Genomic DNA, 22,220 nt, shown 5'->3' with positions numbered 1-22,220 from the left:
AGCTGTGGAGGACAGAGAAAAGATGTTTAAAAGAGGAGTGAATTGTAAATGAAAAGTGTCCTACATATGACTACGGATTGCATCGCATCAATATCAAAATGCGCTGGGGCGGACACTATTCGGCCATAAACAGCGATCCAGATGGTGACCATTCAGAGCCTCTGGAAATGGACAATATAATGAGGGAGGAAGCCCGGGGATTTGAGTCAATACCGCAATCCGAAGAGCTAAGCACCAAAGGACCGAACGACTCGACTGCTGCCACTAAACCATCTCCGCTAAGGAAGCGCTGGTCTGACCCAGTATGGTGGTGTGTTTCTGGAAATAGCATCATTCTTATTTTCAACGTTATTTTCATCATCGTTGCAACAGCACGGGCAGGGTCTAGATATGGAGGTGTAGCCTTTGGTTCCAACATCCTCTACGAAGGATCGTGCACAACGGCGAGGGATATGAAGATTGGAATCCATCTGATAATCAACGTGTTCAGTGTCATCTTGACGGCAACGAGCAGTTTTTCGAGTAACATTCTGATGTCTCCGTCGCGAGCGGACGTTGACCGCGCGCATTCTGAGCGTAATTGGCTCACCATTGGTGTTTTCTCGATACGGAATATCAAAAGCTTACGGTGGCCCCATCGAACGATGTGGGTTGTTTTGACTGTGACGTCTCTCGTAGTGCAATTCATGTAAGCTCGAATTACCTTAACCAAAATTCCAGACTAACATGGATGTTTCAGTTACAACTCCGTGATTTATTCCTCTCTCAACGCAAATACTTACGCCGCGCTTGTTGCGTCACACGACTTTGTTTCGAACAGCAGCATTCCGGACTCGGAATTCGAAGCGCAGTCTTGTTTTGCAGAGTCTGATCTTGCATGGAACGTGTCGGCTTTACGGACGAGCGTCCTCAATGGGGAGTTTGAAGTGCTGGATCCTCAAGCATGCATTGATGCTTACGCAGTGGAATTTCTTTCAGACCGCCGAACTGTGATTGCAGTTACTTCCGACCCCATGACGGACAACAGTACGAGGCTATACATAAGTGGCTATGGCTGGCCTGCCAGGATCTATGATGCCATTCCTAATAACACCATCGAGAAAAGCGGGTTGTTGACTGAGCAATACGCTGATGAGACCGTAGACTCTTCAAGCTATAACACAGGTGACCCTTTCAAATGGATATGCAGTGGGAATGATTGGAATGGCACGTATAAATACCAGTCTTGCACGAAATCACAGGCGCAAGATATGAGTCCATGGACGATATCTGGTATGGCATGGGCACCTTTCACTGCCATACAACAGCCCCCGAATACCATGCTGGATTGGATGACAGTGGCTTGGGAGACCGATACTGATCTGGATTCTATCTGGACGGGACTGAGCGATACTGAGCGTACGGATCTCAGGGCCAAACTCGAGGCGAATCCAACACTGGAACAGATGCAGTCGTTCGTGCAGGGCCGGACATGGAGTAACGACACGTTTGGAGATGCCTTGGTCATCAACGCTTCCTGCTCAGATAAAGAGTGGCTACCGTCAGACGATTTCCTTGTAACGGCTCCACAACGCAAGATGGCATTTCCTATTGACCATTGTCTTAGCCAGTATGTGGACGAGCAATGTCAGTTATTGTACAACATGCCCATCGGAATCGTCATCATCATATGCATTTTGCTGAAAGTGATATGTCTGTCATTTCTGGTGAACATCGACAGACGAAACCTCTTCCTCACCGTGGGGGATGCCATTTCCTCCTATCTTCAAAGCCCAGACCCGTTGACAAAGGGGTGGTGCATGCTTTCCAAAAAGACAGTCAAACGAAACAAGGAATGCCCCTGGAACCCCAAATGCGAACAGGAAGTAAGAAACGCGCCCCTAGCAGGCCATCCTCACCCCGAAAATCCACCCACGAAGCGACGAATATGGTCAAATGCGTGTAAACCCATCGTCACATTGATCCTCCTCCCCATCCTCGTGATCTACATCGCCATGACCCAAATCCTGCCCCAGTTCGCCGCTGCAGCAGCCCAGGGTATAGCATACGGCGACATCAGCGTCTCCCAGATCTGGGACATCAAGGGCTTCGGTGCCGTGCAATCGAACGCGCTGCTCACGAACCTCGCCAGGACTTACGTAGGCATGCAACTCCTAGCAAACACGCCACAACTCCTCGTCTCCTTACTCTATTTCCTGTTTAACGACCATCTCACCCGCATGCTCCACGCAGCAGACTACAATCAATACGCCCTGACCCGTCGACCGCTACGCGTCTCGTTTCCTCAGGGCTCGCAACGATCAACATTCTACCTCTCCATCCCCTACCGCTATTCCTTGCCTCTCCTATTCACATTCACACTAATCCACTGGCTCATTTCCGAAGGCATCTTTTACGTTCAACTACTTCCTTACGATCTCGCCGGAAACCCGATCTTGACATCCAAGCTGATGACGTGCGGCATCTCAACGATTCCGTTGGAAATTGCCATGTTTCTGACTATTGCGTGTTTGGTGGTCGTCTGGGGGTTGTCGGCGAGGGAGTTTGGGTGTGCTAAGATGCCGTTTGCGTTGGGGTGTAGTGTTGCGATTAGTGCTGCGTGTCATCCGCCGAAGGATGATAGGCATGCTGCGTTTGGGCCGGTTATGTGGGGGGCTGCCAATGCTGATACAGATGAGGTGGCTCATTGCTGCTTTACGTCTTTCGAAGTGACGGAGCCTCTGAAAGATCGGTTATATGCTTAGGTATACAGGGGGTTCTATCAACAATTCTAGCAGGTGGGATTAGATTTAAATTCGGGTTTCAGAAGATAGTTGATGAGTAGATTCCAAGATAATATGAATATATACGCATATGCTGATACGTAGATGATAAATACATATAAAGATACAGTATGAGCCACTCCCATCCATAAACAGGTTGAACGCTACACTACAAAACACCACACGCTCAAAACAAGAAAAAAATGTCATCATCTCATCATAAGTATGTATAATCAAAGCCGTTGCTGTCCAGAAGCACGCTGCTCCTCATCCGGACTCAACAATGCCGCCGCCGCCCCGAATTGTTGCGCCGCCGCAGCCGCCGAGGAGGACGAATCTCCGAAATAGTTGATAACGTCCGGCGGTAGATATTCCAGATAGGGATTAAAATCATTCGAAAATATGAATGGGAATTCGGCTTGGTTGTGGAAGGCGGCCATATCGATGTCTTGGCTCTCAATTAGAGTATCGGATAGATGGGAGGGCGCGTATTGGTTGTGAGTGGTGTAGGGTTGGGGAGGCTGTTGATGCTGGTGGTAAGAGGTTGAGCTAAAGGTGTATGGGGATTCGATTTGGGAGGGTGTTAAGGCTGAGCTGAAGACCGCATGGGACGGTGCGGTGGTGGCATAGGGATTGGAGGCGATGATGTTGTTGTTGCCGGGTCCAGAGAATTTCGGGACGGGGGGGCTGAGGATGTTGGATGAGTTGGTCGGACCAGAGTGGTAGGTTGGTATTGATTGCGGATATGAGTGACCAGCCCGGTGTGTTTCGACTGTTGGAAGGTCTTTGACTGGTACCTGTCCCCCTGATGCCTCGTCTAGTTGAGGCGCTGGCAGTTGGTATAATAGACTCAGGTTTGGCTGTGCAGAGTTGGTTTCTCCGGTCAGTGCCCACCCAATAGCTATTAAAAACTTTGTCAGTCTACATTAGATAGCGTTCTTATTTGGCTAGCTCACCTTGACCAGGGTCTATCTTCGGAGAACCCATCTCAGACTGCGCTGCCTGGCTCTCCGACTCCTTTCCAGCAAGCTCCCCAGTGTTCGGCTGAAGCGTTGGCTGCCAATTCGGTGACGCCAGCGATTGCGCATATGCCACTTCAGTTGTGCTCTCCATCTCTTCCGTAGTATACAGCAACGGGTCACCTATACCCTTTGCTTTTTGATCCAGCACCGTAAGAATATACTTTGTCCCCTCCCAATATGTCTGCAAGGTCCTGAGTGCACGGTAGCATCGCTGATAGTTTTCTTTTGCGGCTGATGCGAGCAGACTGTGTTTTGTGTTGGGTTTGCGCTCGCTGGTGTGCGCCGAGTCCATGTTGGGGATGGTGAATGCGCTGGACTGGTCGGTCACCAGAACGGGAGGGGATCCGGAACGTGAAGAAGGTGATGAATAGTATGCACTTTCCATGAGAAAAGCGCATGCTGCAATATACATTGGCTGGCTCGTAAAAGGATTGCCAATGAAGCTTTTTGCGTCGATGAGTTCAGAGAATGAGAGAATATCAGCTATCGTCTTGGCGGATGACATGGACAGTTCTCGACTATTGGGATACAGCTGTTGAATGCGGCCGCCAAACGAATTGAGAAGAGTCGGTTGGTGCAGCAAGACAATCAAAGTATGGAACCAGAAATGTAGCAGAATGAAGTTGGTTCCTTCTTGAGCTTTGACATAGGTCTGAAAGTTCATTGTGTTGAAATGTAGCTTTGGCGAAAGGCGTTGATATATGCTCGTGAGGTCGTTTTCCATGCCTGCCAATCGCTTCAGTGTCTCTGCATCGATGTGATTGTCTTCTTGGATCGCATTAATCAGATCCGTAACGCGGCCGTACAAGTGTATGATCCGAATCAAGGGTGGAAAAGGTGCCGGCCAGCCATTCGGTAGTATAGACTCTGATTGAAGCGGGAAATATAGCTCAATATCTTCATCCCGCAAAGTAACGGGTCTTCCGGTTCCAGACGAAATTACTCGGTCTAGAAAGAATACACTCCAAAATGTGTCGACCTGTTCCCGTTCCATCGCCCGTTGACTATCCTCACCCCGTCCCTCCCCACCTTCGCGTCGTTTGGCCGGTATTTGAGGGCCCTCGGATTGTTCCACATTGAGTTTCCCAGCTTGACCTGTAATGATGGCCTTCGGCCTAAGACCGGTACGGCCGTAACGATGCTTGAGTCCTTGAAGCTTCTGCATACCTAGATCCTGAGCCATGCGGATGGCTATTCCCAGATACATCCACAATCCGCTGTCGTGATTGGAACCAAACTCCTCGTATGCCAGCAGTAAGCAAGCTTGAACAACAGACAACGTAGGACACGACAAGGCATTAACAACAGCAGTCATAGCTCGATGTGCAAATGGTTGGCCATGGTCTGATCGTTTCAGGTCTGGCTGCAACTCTTCGCCATCGATAGGGCGAGCTTGCGCTGGGCTCAACAACGGATGCGGAGAGAATCTAGCTGCCAAGGCGCAAACAGCGTCTACCAGTATGGAGTCAATCTTCTTCTCTTTTAAATCTGCCATGAAGCGGTTCCGCTGTAGAAATGGAAAGCTGCAGCCGAGATGGACAAAGAACAGTTCACACAAATGAGTCACGACGTTGCTTGTCGGTAAAGAGTCCTCTCGGTCGTAGAAAGGTATGCTGTTTGACTCTCCTTCGGCTAGTGTGCTGACCAACGAAGGTCCTGTTGCAGCAATTGGAGGGCTTTTTAACGACCGTATCGAGTCTACTTGCATTAGACTAGGCAATGAATTATGTCGAACATAAGCCTACCTGACGATTGTGATTGATTTCCCCTCTTCCCGTCCCGGACTCGCACAACCTATTCATGTAAGCTTTGCTCCTTCCCTCAATGTTCTCATGTATATCGTACCATTTGTTTGAACCCTGGGACAATAGCCGTGGGTCCAAAATATCTAAAATAAGGCACATGTGTTCGATGACCTGAACTTAGAGACGTTCGACCTGTAAACTCATAAGCATTTGAAGCTACCCCAATACGATGGACAGACGCACTGCTCTCCGGACTAGCGACAGCAGCCAATTTGTCCTGGTCTCTCGTTGCCTTATTCAACGTATCTTTGGTCAAAGGAAGGGGCGATTCCAACTTGATCGTCTTTGGCTGCGGCGACTTAGATGTCTTCGGTACTGGCGCAGCGGGCACAGCGAGAGTGACTCGCGGCGTAGTCGGAGATCGCGAAAGAGACCGGTCGTCGCCGCCGTTGTCGGTGTATGTGGTATCGGATAGTCCATTCTTCATCAATCCAGGGACGGACGACCTTTCCGGTTTATCGGGGTCATTGTATCCCAGACACTTGTGCCCGCAGTCACTGCAAGTTTTACAGACTGCCCTACGTCAGACACAATCATTCCAAAGAGTATAAGCAAGGCGCATTACGTACCGGGTTGTTCACCCGAACATCGAATCTTTCGCTTGCGACAAGTGCGACACCTGTAAATACCAGCAGTCAGCACAGAATCAGCACAAATCCAGCCTCATAGCACCCAAAATACAAACGTACGCAGCAGTCACACGCCGCCGTTTAGTCTGCGGCTGACCATCCGACGACACGAAGCGGATTTGGCGTGGTGGCGGAGGCGCATTCTTGTTGATGTTTATGTTGACGTTGTTGGTGGTGGTGGTAGTGGTAGTATTAGGAGTTGCTCTGAAGATGTCACTGCTTGCGCCGATCTTTTTCGAGCCAGGGGAAGGATTGCTCATGGCGAGCAGCGAGCGAGGCGCCGGACAACGGAACGAGAAGACGAAATGGGTGTTGAAACTACAGCATTTGAGGCTGTTTCAAAACCACTCTCGGACGAGAGCTCTCTTTCGTGTCGCTGTATCGATTTGTGGGGATCCCGTGGGGATGAGTAGAGCCGCGCGCAAAAACGAAGGGCGAAGATTGTGTCGCGCCAAGTGCGAGAGGAGAGAATCGCTTCAAGAATAACAAATCGATCCCCATGAACTGAAGTCCGTCCTGCAATTCATGACCGCCCTGCCGTTCGTTCGTTGGATGTAAACTGTTCCGATATTTTGATAACTTTGCCGTCGTACAACCGAAGACGAATCCGCTAGATAACTTGGAAGGCGCAAACGTTGTAAGAGGGGGAACTCGAGGCGTTGAATGATTGACTCCAAAGACAACCTGGAATTATTGACTGGCGATGTGAACTGGGGAAGGTCTGGCCCGCGCGGGTGTTGGTTTGGCGCCCGCAATTTTCGGCGTGGTCACTTGACCCCAACGGACGCATCGTGGCTTACCCTAGCAATACAGCAACACAGCGTTCATGGCGCAATTGCTTTGCCTGACCAGGATAGTGCATGTACATTTGAGGGGTATTTAGTCCATCCATTAATATCACGACTCGGACATTGGTCTGCTAACTATATGATTATATGATCTAGGGATATCATAACCATCTGCGTTGAATGATATCGATATAAGTATTAGTCGCTATGTATTATATATTACAGTATTAGTAGAACCGCTCTTTCATCCAAGCAGTATATATCTTCTCAGAGTCAGAGATCCAGGGCAAAAGTAGGAGCTTAGTCATAGCCATCTGTTCATGGCTCTCCCCCTGCAGGCCGTAGACAGTCGTTTGCGGATGCACGGACTGTAGGGGTATTTAGCACAATGTCCGAGTCAAAGAAGGGTAGCACATACCTGTACTCTTTTGCAAAGAATCTCCGTATCATCTTTCATTATCTCATCCTCTCCGTAGATCATCAGCAATTCACCTACTTTCAAATCCGTCCACCACTCTGCGGGTGCCTGCAGAGGTGAATTCCAAGGATCCAAAGGACGACCCCCGAGAAAGTTTCCTCCCCAATATTCCAACGCCGAAGCGGCAAGAACATCTCTATTCGCGTTTGTAGTCATGGATTCGGCAGATGTATCCATATTACACCAAGGTGAGATTGCGACTGCGGCGGTGAATTGTTCGTCGTCTTTCATATTCAGAGGCGGTACATCTGGGTTGGGGTGGGAGAGATGCAGTAGTACGGAAAGGAGGAGGTTTGCGCCAGCAGAGTTGCCCATAAGAGTAATATTTGAGGGGGCGATATTCTCTGTGTTGATGATGTGATCAAGGAGAGAGATGGCTTGTCGGAGTTGAGTTGGGTAGTGGTTGGCGTGTTCATCTACTAGGCCTGTAAAAGTCAGTACCTAGAACTTTCGGAAAAAATGTATAACATACTATATGCCAAAACATAAACCACCACTCCGTCCCTATAACGAGGCTTATCCTCAAAACTGTAGATAAGATGAAGATGCTGTGGCAGAATAGGTGCTACGTATCCACCACCATGGAAATATACAATGGCTTTGTTGGCCTTTTGTTTTGCGACAATCATCTCTTCCATCAAAGCCGCGGCTTTTTTGCTTCCCCGGGTAAAGGGATTGAGGCCGAGGGCATGTTTTGTAGATGACGATGATCCATTGAGCATGAATGCGAGGGTGCCATCTTGAAGAGTGAGTCTTTCGTAAGGTAGATTATTTCTGTGCGCGAAGCTGGTGCATTGCCAGGCGGTCGACGGGAGAACGGCGTGTTTTTCGACGGAGGAAAGGCCGGACTGGAAATCGATCATGCCCTCATAAGCGATGTAGTGATGGAACGACCGTTTCGTCTTTAATTTCTTGGATAGGAGGGGATATTTGACGGCTTTGAAAATTAATCCGGCCACTATACATCCAGATGCACGTTAATTATAATTCACCCCTGAGATTCAGAGACAAACCTATTCTCCCAACCTTGGCCAACAGACAGAGCCATCCCCACAGAGTCAGCGACTCGGGGGCCGACTGTTGCGAGGCCGTCATAGATTCGACGTGCGCAATTGCGAGGATGTCAATTCATGGCGTCGACAGTGACAGGCTACCGCGTTCTGTAGCGGTGAGACTGCAAAGGCAGAGGATGGAAAGAGTTAGCCGTTCCTGGCGGCCTCTCGATAAGGGCTTATCGCGCTCGGGATCCTGGGGTTCCGGCCGCGCCACTTTATAGGTACGTATGTATATACTATGGTGCGTAATACGTATCTTAGGCTGAATACACGTTTCAAATTACGCCGTTAATTGCATTAGCTTCAAATTCTTCGGGATGGCGTCACTTGATACACCATAAAGATAGTAGCTACTCTGTAAAGGCAGAAACTGGATGACATTTCCCACATACAAGGCTAAGCACAATCGAGTCGTGGCATGCTCAGCTCCCATAATCAACCAGCCCAGTCCAACTCATAGATTTGGAATTGGTACAATCACTAGGATGCAAAAGGACTGGTGGTGCATGGATCTAGCTTGAAGGAACACAAGCTTAAATCTCACTCCAACGTACTCCAAATAGAGTCACCAATAGCACGATCMCCCGAGCCGAGCTGATGGAGCCACGGATTTCGACAGTCAATCAAGTCACAGCGATACAGCACCTCGATGGGTCCATCGTTCAGCTCTCAGCCCCGTCGAAAGTCTAAAGCTTACCGGGATGGCCCACGTTTATTCGTACCTCCCATAGTAAAATACGAGTGGTGGTACACTTTCGTCAGGGTCCCCCCATCAAGTAGGTCGCAGCTGGACCGTTGGACATGGTATAAATCGGCCGCCCCTCCATTCAATATTGCTTTACCTGTTTCTCTATTATAGTTAATTTCAAAACTCATCTTCCCTGCATTCTTCACACCCAAAAAAACAACACACAATGGCAGCCCCCCAGTTGCCCCCCATCCCTCCCCTTGTCCCAGCCGAACACGACTGGCAAACCTCCTCCACCGACTCTACAATCCACCAACGCCGCGCGATAGGCGCCGAAAACATCGTCGGTCTGGAAAAGAGCAATGCCGCCGGCGCCAACGACCTGTATCTGATTTCCAGCGTGCAATTCGCCGACTCAAATCTCACACTTTCCAAGCTGAAAGGAAAAGTTGAGCGTGCACTTGTGAAACATCGCTATGAACATCCTGAGATCGCTCAGACCGGTCTGTGGGAAGAAGGGCAGCTCTCGGCGCTGATTCAGTACAAGCCTCTCACAAGTAATGAAGAGGCTCTTACCTGGGCCAAGGGCATTGTGCACGTTAGAGCTGGAAAGGAGACGGGTCTCGAAATCAGAACGGAGCATGAAATCAAGCGGTTCCAGGAGAAGACTGGCTCCGCCAAAGCTGTCGTTGTCGACATCGTTGCACCAGTTGATGGGCTTGACGCACCGCTCGGATCGACCAATGTTGAATTCGTGTTCCACTCTAATCATCTTTATTTTGATGGTATTAGCAAACGTATCTTTGTGGGCGACTTTTTCCGTTATTTGGCGGATACAGATGACGAGTTGCCAGACCTCAAATGGGGAGAGGAAGTGAAGAATCTGGGTGCGCCGGTGTTGAGTTTGTTGAAGGATGGGACTCCGACGTCTGGACCGGAGTTTGATGGCACTTTTGGACAGTACGCTGGCGGTGCTATGAGAGCTATGGTTCGTCCCCTCTTATCCACACATCTATTAAACAGGGATCTAACTTGTTGAAGAACAACTACGGCCTCGACCCCAAGGTTGGCTACGGTCTTCCACGAGTCATTTTCCACACTTTCACAACAGCCGAAAGCGACGCAATTTATAAGTCTGTCAAATCCAAGGTTGACCCCAAAGCATCTCCAGCACACCTCGGTCACGCAGCCGTGCTACTTGCTCTACTCAAGGCGAAACCTACCACAGCAGAGACACCAGACAGCCAGGTGTACATGTCCTCGTCGCCCGTAAACGGACGCCGGTTCTTGCAAGACGCAAAACTCGGCAAGACCTATTATCCGCTCGTACAGGCCAGTTGCCCAGTCACTTTTGAGAATATCAAGCAATACAACCTCGTCGATGCGGACAAGGAGACTATCAAGAAGTATTTGACGCAAGCTAGCAAAGTGGCGCAGGATAGTTATGATGTCTGGCTCAAGAATCCCTTGACTCTGCCGGTTGCTATATCGTTTCACGCACTTGTGACTATGTTGATTGCTTCGTGAGTTTGTGTTTGATCGGAGGTACTATACATACTAATAGCTGAATAGGGGACAAGTTCCTGAGACCGGTCTCACTGCTCCGGTATGTTATCTCTTTCAGCTAAACGAGCCATGCTAATTGAAATAGCTGTACACAAGCGACGGCGTAAACGAGACGTATATCGACCGCGAAATCAGCGACAAGAGCGGCAACGTCGCCATCACTGTCAACACCGTCCGGTTCTTCTTAAACCAGTACATGCCATTCTTGTAAGTCTAGTTTCCTCCTGTTCTATCATGCTCCACCTAACAAAATGCAGGTCCATCCGCCTCGACAGCTTCCGCGGCCGCTCCGAGCTCTCGCTCAGCTACAACGACGGCCAATACACCGAGGAAGAAGCGTCCGCCTTTTTGAAGGATATCGCCTTTTTCATGCTCCAATTCATCGAATAAACATCTATCCAGATAGATAATAGACATATACAGTATATACACAAGAACAAGATTATGATCTTTTAATAGGCCGCTCAATCTCCACAACCTCCGTAGTCCGCCCATACGCATCCCCACCAAGCCTACTCACCGGCCTCAACACTTGCAGGTCCACGGCCGCCAGTTCAGTGGCATCAATCGCATCTTCCCGGACCCAGAACCGCGTCCCTTCAATAATCGCCAACGTCGTTCTCCCTTTCTTCTTCTTTGGATCTGACGGGGCCACGCGACTCTCGAATTCCTTCGTTTCTATGAGATGCCCTTCTATCGAGACGATAGACTCCAGCACCCGCGGCACACCATTGACCGTCTCCGTATCATATGCCGGCGTAAGTCCCGAGTAATCAAACTCCGAGTCGCCATATTCGGCATTTATGGTCGTCGCATTGGCGGCTTGTAGCATATGCTCTGACACAACATTGATCACACATTCCCCCGTTTCGGTTAGATTCCGTAGCGTATCCTTTTGAGATTTCGGACTGCGACTACCCGGCGGCGTAAAACTGACCACGAACATGGGCGGGTCGTGGTTTATGACCTGGAAGTAGCTGAAGGGTGCTAGATTTAGTTTTGCTTTGCCATCGTTCGGGTTTTTGCCAGTGGGGGATAATGTGCTGATCAAGGCGATTGGGCGCGGCACAATACTGGATATGAGGAATTTGTAGTTTTTGCTGGGTGCGCGTGCTGGGTCGGAGGGGTTAATGGGGATGTGTTTCTTCGTCTTATTTTCATTATTATCGATGGCGCCATCGCCCAGTTTCCAGGTTGGATTTGGTGTTTGGGTGTATTTTATGGGCTGATTGGGGTTGAAGGGTGGTTTTTCGGTATTTGTTGTTGATATATGTCTGCGGCCGTGGATAGGTGTGTATATTGCCAACGGACGAGTCAAAGATTTCCTACAATTGTCAGCAGTAGATCTGACTGAGGCAATAGTCGGACTTACGATGTGCAATTGGAAGCTCTTGAGGCTCCTCTTCTTAGAAGAGCCATGTTGTGCAATGCACGAATAAGATGTAGATGTTGGGATCATCTCGGTAACTGCCAAGAAAGAGGTCAATTTGGAAGCGGCTGCTATTACCACGCACTTTATCTAGTTATGACATCATTTCGTCCCCCTTTTACTGCTCAATGTGCGTTTACATAACAGTTGCTTCGTGGCTACAATGATGATAGATATTGGCCAATCAATATACCTCTAATGAATGAATGTCCTGTCAGTTTGACAGTCCACTTGATGTCATCTTCATTCTATATATATCCATTCCCCTTTCTCCTCTCCATCTCCCCCCTACATACCAACTAAACACATACCTTAAAACAACTCCTACAAATCAAACAAACAACAAGCATTTCCTCTAAAGAGACTGGAAGACGAAGACAATGCCATTCTCATCCTTCACATCCGTCAGCTTTTCCGCCTCCGCCAGCGCAACCCGCAACGGTGAGACGCGGAACTGGGGCCATCGCAGCGCGCGCGAAGTATACCGCGACGAAGACAATACGCGGCACGAGCGATCATTGTCGCACACGTTGGGCCAAGAGCCGGTGTATGAGGAGAGACATTATGACGCGCAGGGACGGCAGGTGATTGAAGGTCGACCGCAACAGCAGCAGCAACAACAGGGGAGGATTGAGGATGTTAGTGAGCGGGAGAAATGATTTGTTAGTCTGTGATGTAAATTCATGTATAGTTATTGTATTCTTGTTTTGGTAAATTGCATTATTACTTTTTCTTGACATACGTATCTTGACATACGTAGTTTGTTAATGTTCTATGTAGACATCAGCGATAAGCCAAGAAAGCTATGATGTCACACCCCGCACTTTGATCCATCGCCTTTATTAGACTTCATCCGTCACAAGCCACACAGATCACCACAACTGACACTGACAGCTTGGCGCTATGTCACTTTTAGCTCGCTATGGAGATGATAGCCACAATATCAACGCCGCTGTCGTCGCTAATGATGCCATATGCCGATCTTGCTGTTTGCGATGCTCATGATATCTATATAAGACTCATTCAACGCTCTCCATTGCTTCCAACAAGAACATTCATACCAAAGACACAATTACAAACATCTTTCTACAAACATCTACCTACAATCATCTTTGTACAAACATCTTTCTTCAAACATCTATCTACAAACATCTACATACAATCAAAACCAATCAAAATGTTCGGCCGTCGCACTCGCACAACCCGCACCACAAAACCAACCCTCATGACGCGCCTCAAGGGCCCCAACGCGCGCCACAAGACCTACAAGACAGAAGTTACTCGACACGGTGGTCACGGCCACACTACCACTACTGGAACTACTACAACCCGTCGCGGATACGGCACTCGCTCTACTCGAGCAGCCGCGCCCGTACACCATCATCGCCGCAAGCCGAGTATTGGCGATAAAATCTCCGGCGCGATGATGAAGATGAAGGGTAGTTTGACGGGAAGGCCTGGTGAGAAGGTATGACATTCGTCTTTTTCCCAGTTTTATTGTCTTCTTGACGAGACTAATGCTGATTATTTAGGCTGCTGGTACACGCCGTATGCGCGGAACTGATGGACGCGGAAGTCGTCGTGTCTACTAAACGATGTTTAATGACGATGAATGAGTGTATGATATAATGATTCCGGATTGATTGATTCCTGTACACTATAGTCTTTTTATTTGCTATGATACCATAATGTCAATACATTATCTTTATTCTTCTGTGCTCAAGTAGAATGTACCTAGTTTAAAATCTAGAAACATCACTCCCAAAAACCCGGTTAATCATCCACCGAAACAATATCCGTAACCTATTCCTCCAACTGATACTCATACTCAAATACGCAACTTTCCACACCAACCACGCCATTCTACCTGTTAATCCTTCCGGCAAATACGGATTCCGCCTCTTTTCATCCCCTCCGCCAGGAGCGGCAGTCTTCTCATGCGGAATCTGCATTAACGCGTTTGAGCTGCCGATGTACGCCAATGTGCCCATGTTGCGGAATGAGAAGCCCGGCACAGAATCGAAATCGTCACGGTTTAAGCGCTCCGCCAGCCATTTGGCTTCTTGTGAGGCGGCTTGCGCTGTTGCTGGTGGTGCGCCGGTTTCGGGCATGGCGTTGTCGCCGATTGCGAAGACGTCCTGGAGCACTGCGACTTGACCAGTCCCAGGATTCTCGAGCTGGACGCGGAAATGGCTGTCGACGAGTAAGGCGCCGACTTTGGGCGCTTTTTTGATTTTCCAGCCTTTTGCTTCGATTATTTGGCTGTCTGAAGCAGAAGAAGAAGAGGAGGCGGAAGGGAGTTTGAGGAGTGCGCTGTCGGTCGGAAATTCGTCAATCTCGTTCAGGGAATATTTGACGAATTTATTCATTGTATTCCCCGTCGCCCATACGCACATTCCAACGCCAACATCGCCCTGCTCTTTCGTCTTCAGAGTCAAACACCCCTTTGGATCCATCTCGTGCGGCCCTTCGGTGTTAGGCATCCCCCATCTCAATTCCTGGATATGATGCGACGTCCTTATATCAATCCCTTCCTTGGACATCGTCTCAATCGCATACTGCGACAGCGATTTATCAAACATACTCAACACCGTCGGCGCAACATCATATAACGAAATTTTCGTCTTGTCCTTCAGGGCGGGATACAATTCCGCCATATTCTTCGACACGAAATCGCGCAGAGTAGCCGCCAGCTCCGTGCCGGTTGGCCCAGCACCCACAATCGCAAAATGCAGTAGATTGCGCTGCATTTCGGCCGTCGTAGTCGGCAGTGCGGCTAGCTCAAAACACTCTCTTACTCTGCGTTTTACGCGTCGCGAATCGCCAATGTCCTTGAAAAACATTGCATTTTCCCTTACTCCCGGCGTACCAAAAGTCTGACTGGTGCATCCAACCGCGATAACAAGCTTATCGTACGGAATTTCAAATAACTGACCCCTTTCCCATCCACGCAAATGCTCCTTTCCGCGCATGGATCCCGTTTCAGGTCCTTCCTCAAATTGGCGTTCCGTCTCTTCGACGCGCGGGGATTCGGTGACACCGGATTTGACGATGCTTGCTTCGCAGAGGACTCGTTTCCGTGTAAAGTCGATTTTGCGAGCGGCAGCCTGGATGAAATCGACGCTGCTTTTCAGTTCGCGCATCGGTTCGACAATAGACGAAAAGTCGAGGTTGCCGGCGGCGGTGTCGGTGAGTAAAGGGGTGAAGACGAAGTAGGAGCGAGGGGAGATTACGGTGCAGTTGTTGTGCGCTGGGTTGATTTTGCGAGAGAAGATGTAGCCGCCCCAGCCAGACCCCAGGACGAGGATTTTGGGGTTTGTGGAGGGATGAGAGCTTGGATGGGTGGCTTGGGAGTAGGTGGTTTGGGTGGGCGTGAGACATATTTCGGGTGAAGAGACTGGGCTTGCGGCTGTTAGAGGACTTGTAGAGAATGATTGGGCTTTGGTTGTTGCGTTAAACGTGTTGTTTCTTGCTTGGAAGGGGGTTGTAGAAATGAAGCTGAGATATCTCCGTCCACATCTCCCTATCCAGGCTGAGGGGCTGATAACAGCCTTCATGACAGCAGCTTAACTGTGTAGAATGAACACCCAGGATTATGATGCCGTGAAATATTCCTCAAATGAGTAGGTATGTACATATGGAAAAGTCGAAGTGTAGTGGAAGTGTTTATAACCCACACCAGACGCCATAGCAGACCTCACAATGATATCATTCACATGGCTCCCTCATCCTAGATCTAGATCCATATCCCCGAACTACACAAACACCCACGTGAACCTCCAAATTTTCTATCAACATATCCACATGTAAAAAAAACCATGAAAACCGAAATAGTGGTAGTTACCATGTGAAGTATGTGAGTCAACGCCTCAGATAGGGCTATCCGCGCTTAGCCGATATGCTCCGCTGTCGAGAAAGCGCGTATCGAAGCCGATTTCTCCCGATCGTCTGCGTTCGGGGAGACGAGGGTGAGGCAGCGGCAAGAGACGGTGAAGGAGATAGGTTAGAATGCTTTGAGAAGATAATAGGAGGAGAAATCTGAAATATGAGTATGCGATAGAGGGGAATGCTATGTATGCTCTTAGGGCTGTTCGGAGTTCGTGGCGGCTGATAAGATAAGATGGATTAGATAAGCAAACAGCGTCATCCATGGAGATTTATCCCTCTCTAATAACGAGAAGCTGAATGTACAATGGGCTCTCATTTATTTTGCTACCACTTGTCACTCAAATAACAATAATGTAGGCAGCACTTGGCATGGCAAAGAAACAAAGGATGGAGTGGTCAGGTGGTACCTGCTTTAGCTCTGTCTGTTTGTTAGCTTCTGACGGTGTGGATTGCCCGGGCGTCAGGATGCTGGGAAAATCAACGTTGTACTTAGCCAACGGAGTTTATTCGTTAAAGAAAGGAAAGCAGGGCAATTTCATCGATACTCAAACATTGTGGTACTCAATAGGGCACCGGGCGCCGGGCAATGCGGTGACATGTCACACAGAGAATACAAACAAGCAGAAATCTTACCTGTACGGTCTCTGCTAGACGTAGATATAAATACAGCTGCCTTCACCTCTTTTCCTTCTTTTATTTTCTCTCCTCATATCACTTAGATTGCTGCTCCAGAAACAATTTATAGGAATATTCTCCAACATTTCTTACAAGATTAGGGCTATTCATCCTTGTTGCATGTTGTGTACTTCAGCCCTCTACAGCCTCATTCTTCTCTCTTTTGAAGACCTGGAAACACGATTTTCAACTCGAAACAAATACAATACGCCTAGCAGCAGGTCAAACTGCTCACGATTCATCCTGTCGGCTGGCATCCCCGACTTTTAGGGCAAGAGGGAGTCGTTATGTCACGAAGATCCCGACCTAGATCTCTAGCAGCAATTCGTGGTAAGTGGAGCCTGACAGTCATCTAGACGACTGCCATCAATCAAATCATGAACGAAATCACTAATTATCAATTCAGAATTCACAAAAACCGCTTTAACTACCTGAAATCAATCGCACATGGCAAATCGCGCGTCAAGACAGCTGTTGACCCGGAACAACCATAGAAAGCTAATGGAATTTCACAACCGTCCCAAGCACATCCAGACGCCCCTTGTGTCCGTAACCAACCGCTGTAATACACGGGAACGAAAGCAAAAAAAAGCGAAAGGAACCACGATGGTGTCGTTCTCTGTGACATCCTCCGCATTCTGCGCCTCTAACTACCGTATAAAAAGACCCGGATCGCCTTTATCAGCACCTGGTCCAACAACACTATCACCAACCCCAATTGGAACAACTACTGTTGACCTAACGTCTTCAAAAGATTTGTCTAAGTTCTAGACGACGATAACACAATGATAGTGTCTATTCAATCTCAAGATTCCACCTCCAAATGCACTTGCCGAAATCTTCACCGATGCACTCGGATTTGAGTGGGCCGAAGAGAAGGTCTGCGCATGCGTTCCGACAAATACCCCTGGCATGCCAAATATTCATTCAGCAGAACGACTATACTGAGCGCTCTATAAGACTGATCTCGCTGTTCCACCGAAGTCGGCATTCTCCTCACGGGATGAATACATCACCACCATTGGATTTAGTTTGATTTACGAACACAGGACACATAAGAAAATGGTAGATGCAATTATCACTGCTAAGCTCTATTCATTAGAGATTCTATTTACTGGCAACCGACGATACTTCGCTGTATTGAAGATTAACAACAAGAATAACACACAAACACTTTCACACAAGACTACGGTTCAAATATCCTACGACACTAAGGTCGTTGACCTTGATGCTTGCTGGCAAGAAGCTGGCCTTTGAAAAGCCAGAAGGACTGGTCAGTTCGTATCATTTGCATTCAGATGGATGAAGCTAATGTATGCTCTTCATATGGTAGAGGGCTGAAGCGGTTCGCCTCCGAGAGGCCGCTGCCCGCGAAGAGGAGGCGGCAAAGAAGAAGAAGGAGAGGGCCGACCAGTTATGCAAGGAGGCCGACGAGCTTGAGAAGAAGCTCACAAAGGAGTTGGAGGGGAAGGGGAAATAGGGGAGGATGTGATCGATGTGGAGGGGGGTGAACACAGTATAATTATACAGCAGGTTACCACAATTCCTAACAATATAATTACCATGCTCATAAACCAGCGTTACGACAAGGACTCACAGGATTTTGTCGACTTTAACCTACCAAATATTACCGCAAGCGACGATGATACACTCCAATCAGTGCAGGGTCGCTTGGGTGAAGGAAAGTGTGTGACGGTGGCAATCAATATGGCTGCGTCTGGACAGGGCTTTGGACGTCAAATCAATGCCATCGACCGACTACTGGGTCAAGATAGCGAATCACGACCACAGCAATCCGATCCATACAGCGTTGGAATACGATTTGGCCAGCTCGCTCCCAAGACCCCAACCACACATACATACACAACTCATATCACACCAGACCGCATATTTTGAAAATCACCATGGTCGCTCTAACGCCATGTTCATCCCCGCTTCCAACAAACCCCTGCGGAGTGACCGGCTCAAAGAACGGGCCCGCGCTGCCGTGCAATATCGGAGACATGGATATTGGGACTCTCGGTTGGAGTATGAGGCAACCGACCCGCTTAACACTTTCTTGGGAAGACTACCTTGGCAAAGAGGAGGCTTATGCCGACGCTCATCCGTACATCCAGACACCCGGAGAAATCCACGAAAAGTCAGAGGACCGCCCGAGTACCCATTGGTTGGTCATGCGACGTTTTGAGATCTATGCAGAAGAGCTCGCTTCTGGGCGACTTTACTAGGCTCAGACCGCGAGAGTCTACGCCTATACAATGTGTACGATACGCTCTCCGCAAGCGTCTCACTTCCAGCACTGTGGAATCGCAGAGTCGCACTGATCTCACCCGCAAGTGAAGACTGGTAAACATCTCACCATTCAAAATTGCGACCCCGGGCACGACACCAAACGGCTGTGTGCATTCCTCCCATCGACCGAACTCACCTTTTGCAAGCCGGCAAACAAACAGACAGTATGCTCCGTCAAGGCTTGTATTCGCCCATTGTGGTATGATTCGAAATTCTGCAAATATCATTATGAAGTATGGGTTGTGGGAAAAGAAAACATGATCTATATTGACCTCGAGTACATTATATGGAGGGACCGAGATATATGAGGTTGCGGTTTAGAATGTCCTAGGATAAAGAGGAATCACGCAATTGCATTCCTTGGTAATAAGTCTTTAACCCTGATAGCGGCATATCAGAACCTATGAAAAACGCAAGGAGCAGTTTCCTCTGCCGCCAAATTACAACGATGACCAGGATTTTCCCAAGCTCACCTAGCCCGTCACCGGTAATGATGGCCTGGAATATTGGAACCGTCGTCCAGATTTCTTAAGCCGCTACAGCGACGATGAATACTGCGCGATCTATCACCAGCTGCTGGAGGGGGAACCGATCGAGTGTCCTAAATGGTACGTACTCCAATGACTCATGGGCCAATGGCAACGCTGATCGAGAATGATAGGAGTGATCTGACAGAACCTAAGAAGAGCAAGATATGCAAGTGTTTCAACAATTCAAAGCACCATGGGTCTGCTGTCAATATACTTATAGATTTGCTGCGAAAGCTGGACAAGGGACTTGTCATCAATTTCTTGGTTGGGTTTCAATTTTTTTTTTCAGCGACAAATCCGAAAACAAAGAGCCAAATATTTGCCATCGATGCGCTGCCTACAGATACTGCAAGTTGGCTCGCAGTATCAATCAAGGGATTAGGAACCAAAGGGCCGAGTGACGAAGACATCCTCAGGCAGCTACAACGATTCTAATCACTCTCGCCAAATGTCCATTCCAGCTATTGTCCTATCGATAATACCTTGGGATCAATATGACCAAAAAGAAGCACGCGTAACAGATGATATGGTGTCCCGAATTTGATACATCAAGCGGGGCACTCGGTCTTCATACCCAGAATTTGCATAGATAATTACATTATATATGTGACTTTTTGTATGCTAGACTCTATCCACTCTTTGATAAACCAGACTTCCGAGCCTGAATCTCTTTCCGAAGCTGTTCTTCTCTGTCTTCTAGCATCTGCAAGTGCTGTAATCTTTCTCTCTGTTCTCTGACACGTACTATCTCCGCCTCAAGGTCGAGGAGATCCGTATCTATGTTTTTCTCTGGCTTTGCAGGCGATAATTGGGTTTGTTCTTGATTGTTGTCTGAGGATTGATGGTGCAAATGTGCTGGAGCAGAGGTAGTTTTGCCTGGCATGGCGGCGTCTACTTCTCGAGATGTCGCTGGTTTGGGGTCATTCACGAAAACGGGAGAGCTCAGCGAGGCCTTAGATAGGGTTTCATTAGTAGACAGATCTTCGGTAAAAGCCGCGTCGTGTATTGATTCGCCCCATTTATTTGAAGCTAGAACCGCAGGTGGAGGAGCCCTGACCGAGGGCTGCGCATTCAACTCGTAGACAATGGGCGAAGGGGTATCACTGCTGCGTAAGTGCCGTGACGAGGACACGGGATTACCGTCGAATTCGTGGATAGCATTACTGTCAGGTTCATGAATAGGATTGCTATCTGCTTCGGCGGGCAGTGGCCTAGAGGCTGTCGAAGAGAGATTCCTGGGCCAAAATTGCTTACTCATGTCAGGAATATCATCACTACCAGTCCCCTGATGAACTTTCTTGTCCCGTGCTTGTTTGCGTCGAAACCAGAATATTCCGAGCAATATCGAAATGACGACGAGTGGCACTGCCACTCCGATTCCAGTTTTTGCGCCTGTTGAAAGACCTCCTGTTGGAGGAGGGGCAGACGACGATGCTGAACTGGAAGATGTTGTCGTTGCTGATGTGATGGCTACTCCGGTCGATATTGTTGTTGTTGGCTCTAACGTAGTAATGAAGCTGGTTGCTGACGTGATGACTGAGCCCGTCGCTGCTGCTAATGGCTGTGCTGACGTCGAAATCGTCGAAATCGTCGAAATGAAGGGAAATGAAGGGTAATAGGTACCGCCCTTCTGAGATTCTGTAACGGGGATCGCCTGTCGTCGATGTACGCCAGCATACTGGTTCATGTAGTTGGGCAGCTGGATATCGTCGCCGGTCACTAGCTGACAGAAGTCGAGGATACGGTCCGGTCCCCCTAAACATGATGAAGTATTAGCTTTATGAATTGCGTTTTTACTTTAGAAGGAACGAGCAGTAACCTACAACGGCCATCTTCATTATGAGGACATGCTGTAATGCAATTCTTGATTTCAGCATTACCTGCGATCTCACTGAAAGCTCTGCAGAAGCAGTCAAAGTCCGAGTAGGCGCAGCCACAAGCAAGAGCTGGTCCATACAGACATCGAAGCTATGTCGTAGAAGTGTTAACATAAGTGTTAATTTGTAGTTAAAGAGTTTCACTAGACGGTAGATGTCAATTATTTACATACAGTGCAGTGAGGAATATCTTCAAACCAGAGCTCTGGAAGTCGCGCATCGACCATTAGTCCCTGCCCGTCTGCCGGCGTTCCTTCGTCTGCATTCGACCATGAAAAGAGGCCCGAGAGAAACTCAACGGTAGTCGAGACTAGGAGCAACATCCTGAGCTTCAAAATTTCGAGCTGATGTAGGGCACGTAGGGGCTGGAAAGCAAGAACGGCGACGCTTCAACCGCCCAGTAGCGAGGCAGCCGAAGAGGGGAATATGATCCAGAACTTTACTTTAACTTGCGCATTGTGAGCTAGGATAACAACAACGCCATCCTAGTTTCAGAACTTCTAGGCTTCCACGTCGATTCGTTGTTGGAAGAATTTCCCTGCATGTGACCAAGGTATTATGCTGTACTATATATACCCATGTAATGTTGACCAGTAATGCAGGCCTTGCGGGATGTTGAAGATCTCCTCAAGCACGAATGATTGGGAAGATTAGCTAAGTTGCGACAAGGGTTAGTCTTTGGCTTGCATTGGGTTCTATAGTGGCCGCCAGCGTTATGCTAGATATCGGCTATACA

The 22,220-nt window shown here is 48.6% G+C and overlaps 10 protein-coding genes across 10 annotated transcripts; 5 read left to right on the top strand and 5 right to left on the bottom strand.

The window, feature by feature from the left end:
* Positions 1 to 98: 98 nt before the first annotated feature.
* Positions 99 to 2,744, top strand: BHQ10_002361 (uncharacterized protein; the record flags this gene model as incomplete). The annotated part of the gene is made up of 2 exons (XM_040874499.1): positions 99 to 688; positions 740 to 2,744. The coding sequence occupies 2 exons, from the start codon at positions 99 to 101 to the stop codon at positions 2,742 to 2,744; spliced, it is 2,595 nt and encodes an 864-aa protein (XP_040730866.1).
* Positions 2,745 to 2,995: 251 nt separating this feature from the next.
* On the bottom strand, positions 2,996 to 6,478 carry BHQ10_002360 (uncharacterized protein; the record flags this gene model as incomplete). The annotated part of the gene is made up of 5 exons (XM_040874498.1): positions 2,996 to 3,663; positions 3,719 to 5,482; positions 5,773 to 6,070; positions 6,159 to 6,208; positions 6,271 to 6,478. The coding sequence occupies 5 exons, from the start codon at positions 6,476 to 6,478 to the stop codon at positions 2,996 to 2,998; spliced, it is 2,988 nt and encodes a 995-aa protein (XP_040730865.1).
* Positions 6,479 to 7,233: 755 nt separating this feature from the next.
* Positions 7,234 to 8,579, bottom strand: BHQ10_002359 (uncharacterized protein; the record flags this gene model as incomplete). Its single annotated transcript, XM_040874496.1, has 4 exons — positions 7,234 to 7,374; positions 7,425 to 7,909; positions 7,957 to 8,442; positions 8,498 to 8,579. The coding sequence occupies 4 exons, from the start codon at positions 8,577 to 8,579 to the stop codon at positions 7,234 to 7,236; spliced, it is 1,194 nt and encodes a 397-aa protein (XP_040730864.1).
* An 874-nt stretch (positions 8,580 to 9,453) lies between these two features.
* Positions 9,454 to 11,183, top strand: BHQ10_002358 (uncharacterized protein; the record flags this gene model as incomplete). The annotated part of the gene is made up of 5 exons (XM_040874495.1): positions 9,454 to 10,215; positions 10,269 to 10,750; positions 10,800 to 10,833; positions 10,879 to 11,000; positions 11,051 to 11,183. 5 exons carry the CDS (start codon positions 9,454 to 9,456, stop codon positions 11,181 to 11,183), a joined length of 1,533 nt encoding a protein of 510 aa, XP_040730863.1.
* A 52-nt stretch (positions 11,184 to 11,235) lies between these two features.
* BHQ10_002357 (uncharacterized protein) lies at positions 11,236 to 12,212 on the bottom strand (the record flags this gene model as incomplete). The annotated part of the gene is made up of 2 exons (XM_040874494.1): positions 11,236 to 12,118; positions 12,166 to 12,212. 2 exons carry the CDS (start codon positions 12,210 to 12,212, stop codon positions 11,236 to 11,238), a joined length of 930 nt encoding a protein of 309 aa, XP_040730862.1.
* A 390-nt stretch (positions 12,213 to 12,602) lies between these two features.
* BHQ10_002356 (uncharacterized protein) lies at positions 12,603 to 12,881 on the top strand (the record flags this gene model as incomplete). The annotated part of the gene is made up of 1 exon (XM_040874493.1): positions 12,603 to 12,881. The coding sequence occupies one exon, from the start codon at positions 12,603 to 12,605 to the stop codon at positions 12,879 to 12,881; it is 279 nt and encodes a 92-aa protein (XP_040730861.1).
* A 518-nt stretch (positions 12,882 to 13,399) lies between these two features.
* BHQ10_002355 (uncharacterized protein) lies at positions 13,400 to 13,814 on the top strand (the record flags this gene model as incomplete). The annotated part of the gene is made up of 2 exons (XM_040874492.1): positions 13,400 to 13,690; positions 13,755 to 13,814. 2 exons carry the CDS (start codon positions 13,400 to 13,402, stop codon positions 13,812 to 13,814), a joined length of 351 nt encoding a protein of 116 aa, XP_040730860.1.
* Positions 13,815 to 13,961: 147 nt separating this feature from the next.
* BHQ10_002354 (uncharacterized protein) lies at positions 13,962 to 15,779 on the bottom strand (the record flags this gene model as incomplete). The annotated part of the gene is made up of 1 exon (XM_040874491.1): positions 13,962 to 15,779. One exon carries the CDS (start codon positions 15,777 to 15,779, stop codon positions 13,962 to 13,964), a length of 1,818 nt encoding a protein of 605 aa, XP_040730859.1.
* A 2,910-nt stretch (positions 15,780 to 18,689) lies between these two features.
* Positions 18,690 to 19,125, top strand: BHQ10_002353 (uncharacterized protein; the record flags this gene model as incomplete). The annotated part of the gene is made up of 2 exons (XM_040874490.1): positions 18,690 to 18,952; positions 19,014 to 19,125. The coding sequence occupies 2 exons, from the start codon at positions 18,690 to 18,692 to the stop codon at positions 19,123 to 19,125; spliced, it is 375 nt and encodes a 124-aa protein (XP_040730858.1).
* A 1,110-nt stretch (positions 19,126 to 20,235) lies between these two features.
* BHQ10_002352 (uncharacterized protein) lies at positions 20,236 to 21,807 on the bottom strand (the record flags this gene model as incomplete). Its single annotated transcript, XM_040874489.1, has 3 exons — positions 20,236 to 21,362; positions 21,431 to 21,575; positions 21,658 to 21,807. The coding sequence occupies 3 exons, from the start codon at positions 21,805 to 21,807 to the stop codon at positions 20,236 to 20,238; spliced, it is 1,422 nt and encodes a 473-aa protein (XP_040730857.1).
* Between the last annotated feature and the right edge of the window lie 413 nt (positions 21,808 to 22,220).

This window comes from Talaromyces amestolkiae (genome assembly GCF_001896365.1).
Source record: "Talaromyces amestolkiae strain CIB chromosome Unknown scaffold3.1, whole genome shotgun sequence".
Taxonomy (NCBI): domain Eukaryota; kingdom Fungi; phylum Ascomycota; class Eurotiomycetes; order Eurotiales; family Trichocomaceae; genus Talaromyces; species Talaromyces amestolkiae.
This window is presented reverse-complemented; position numbering and strand designations above follow the sequence as displayed.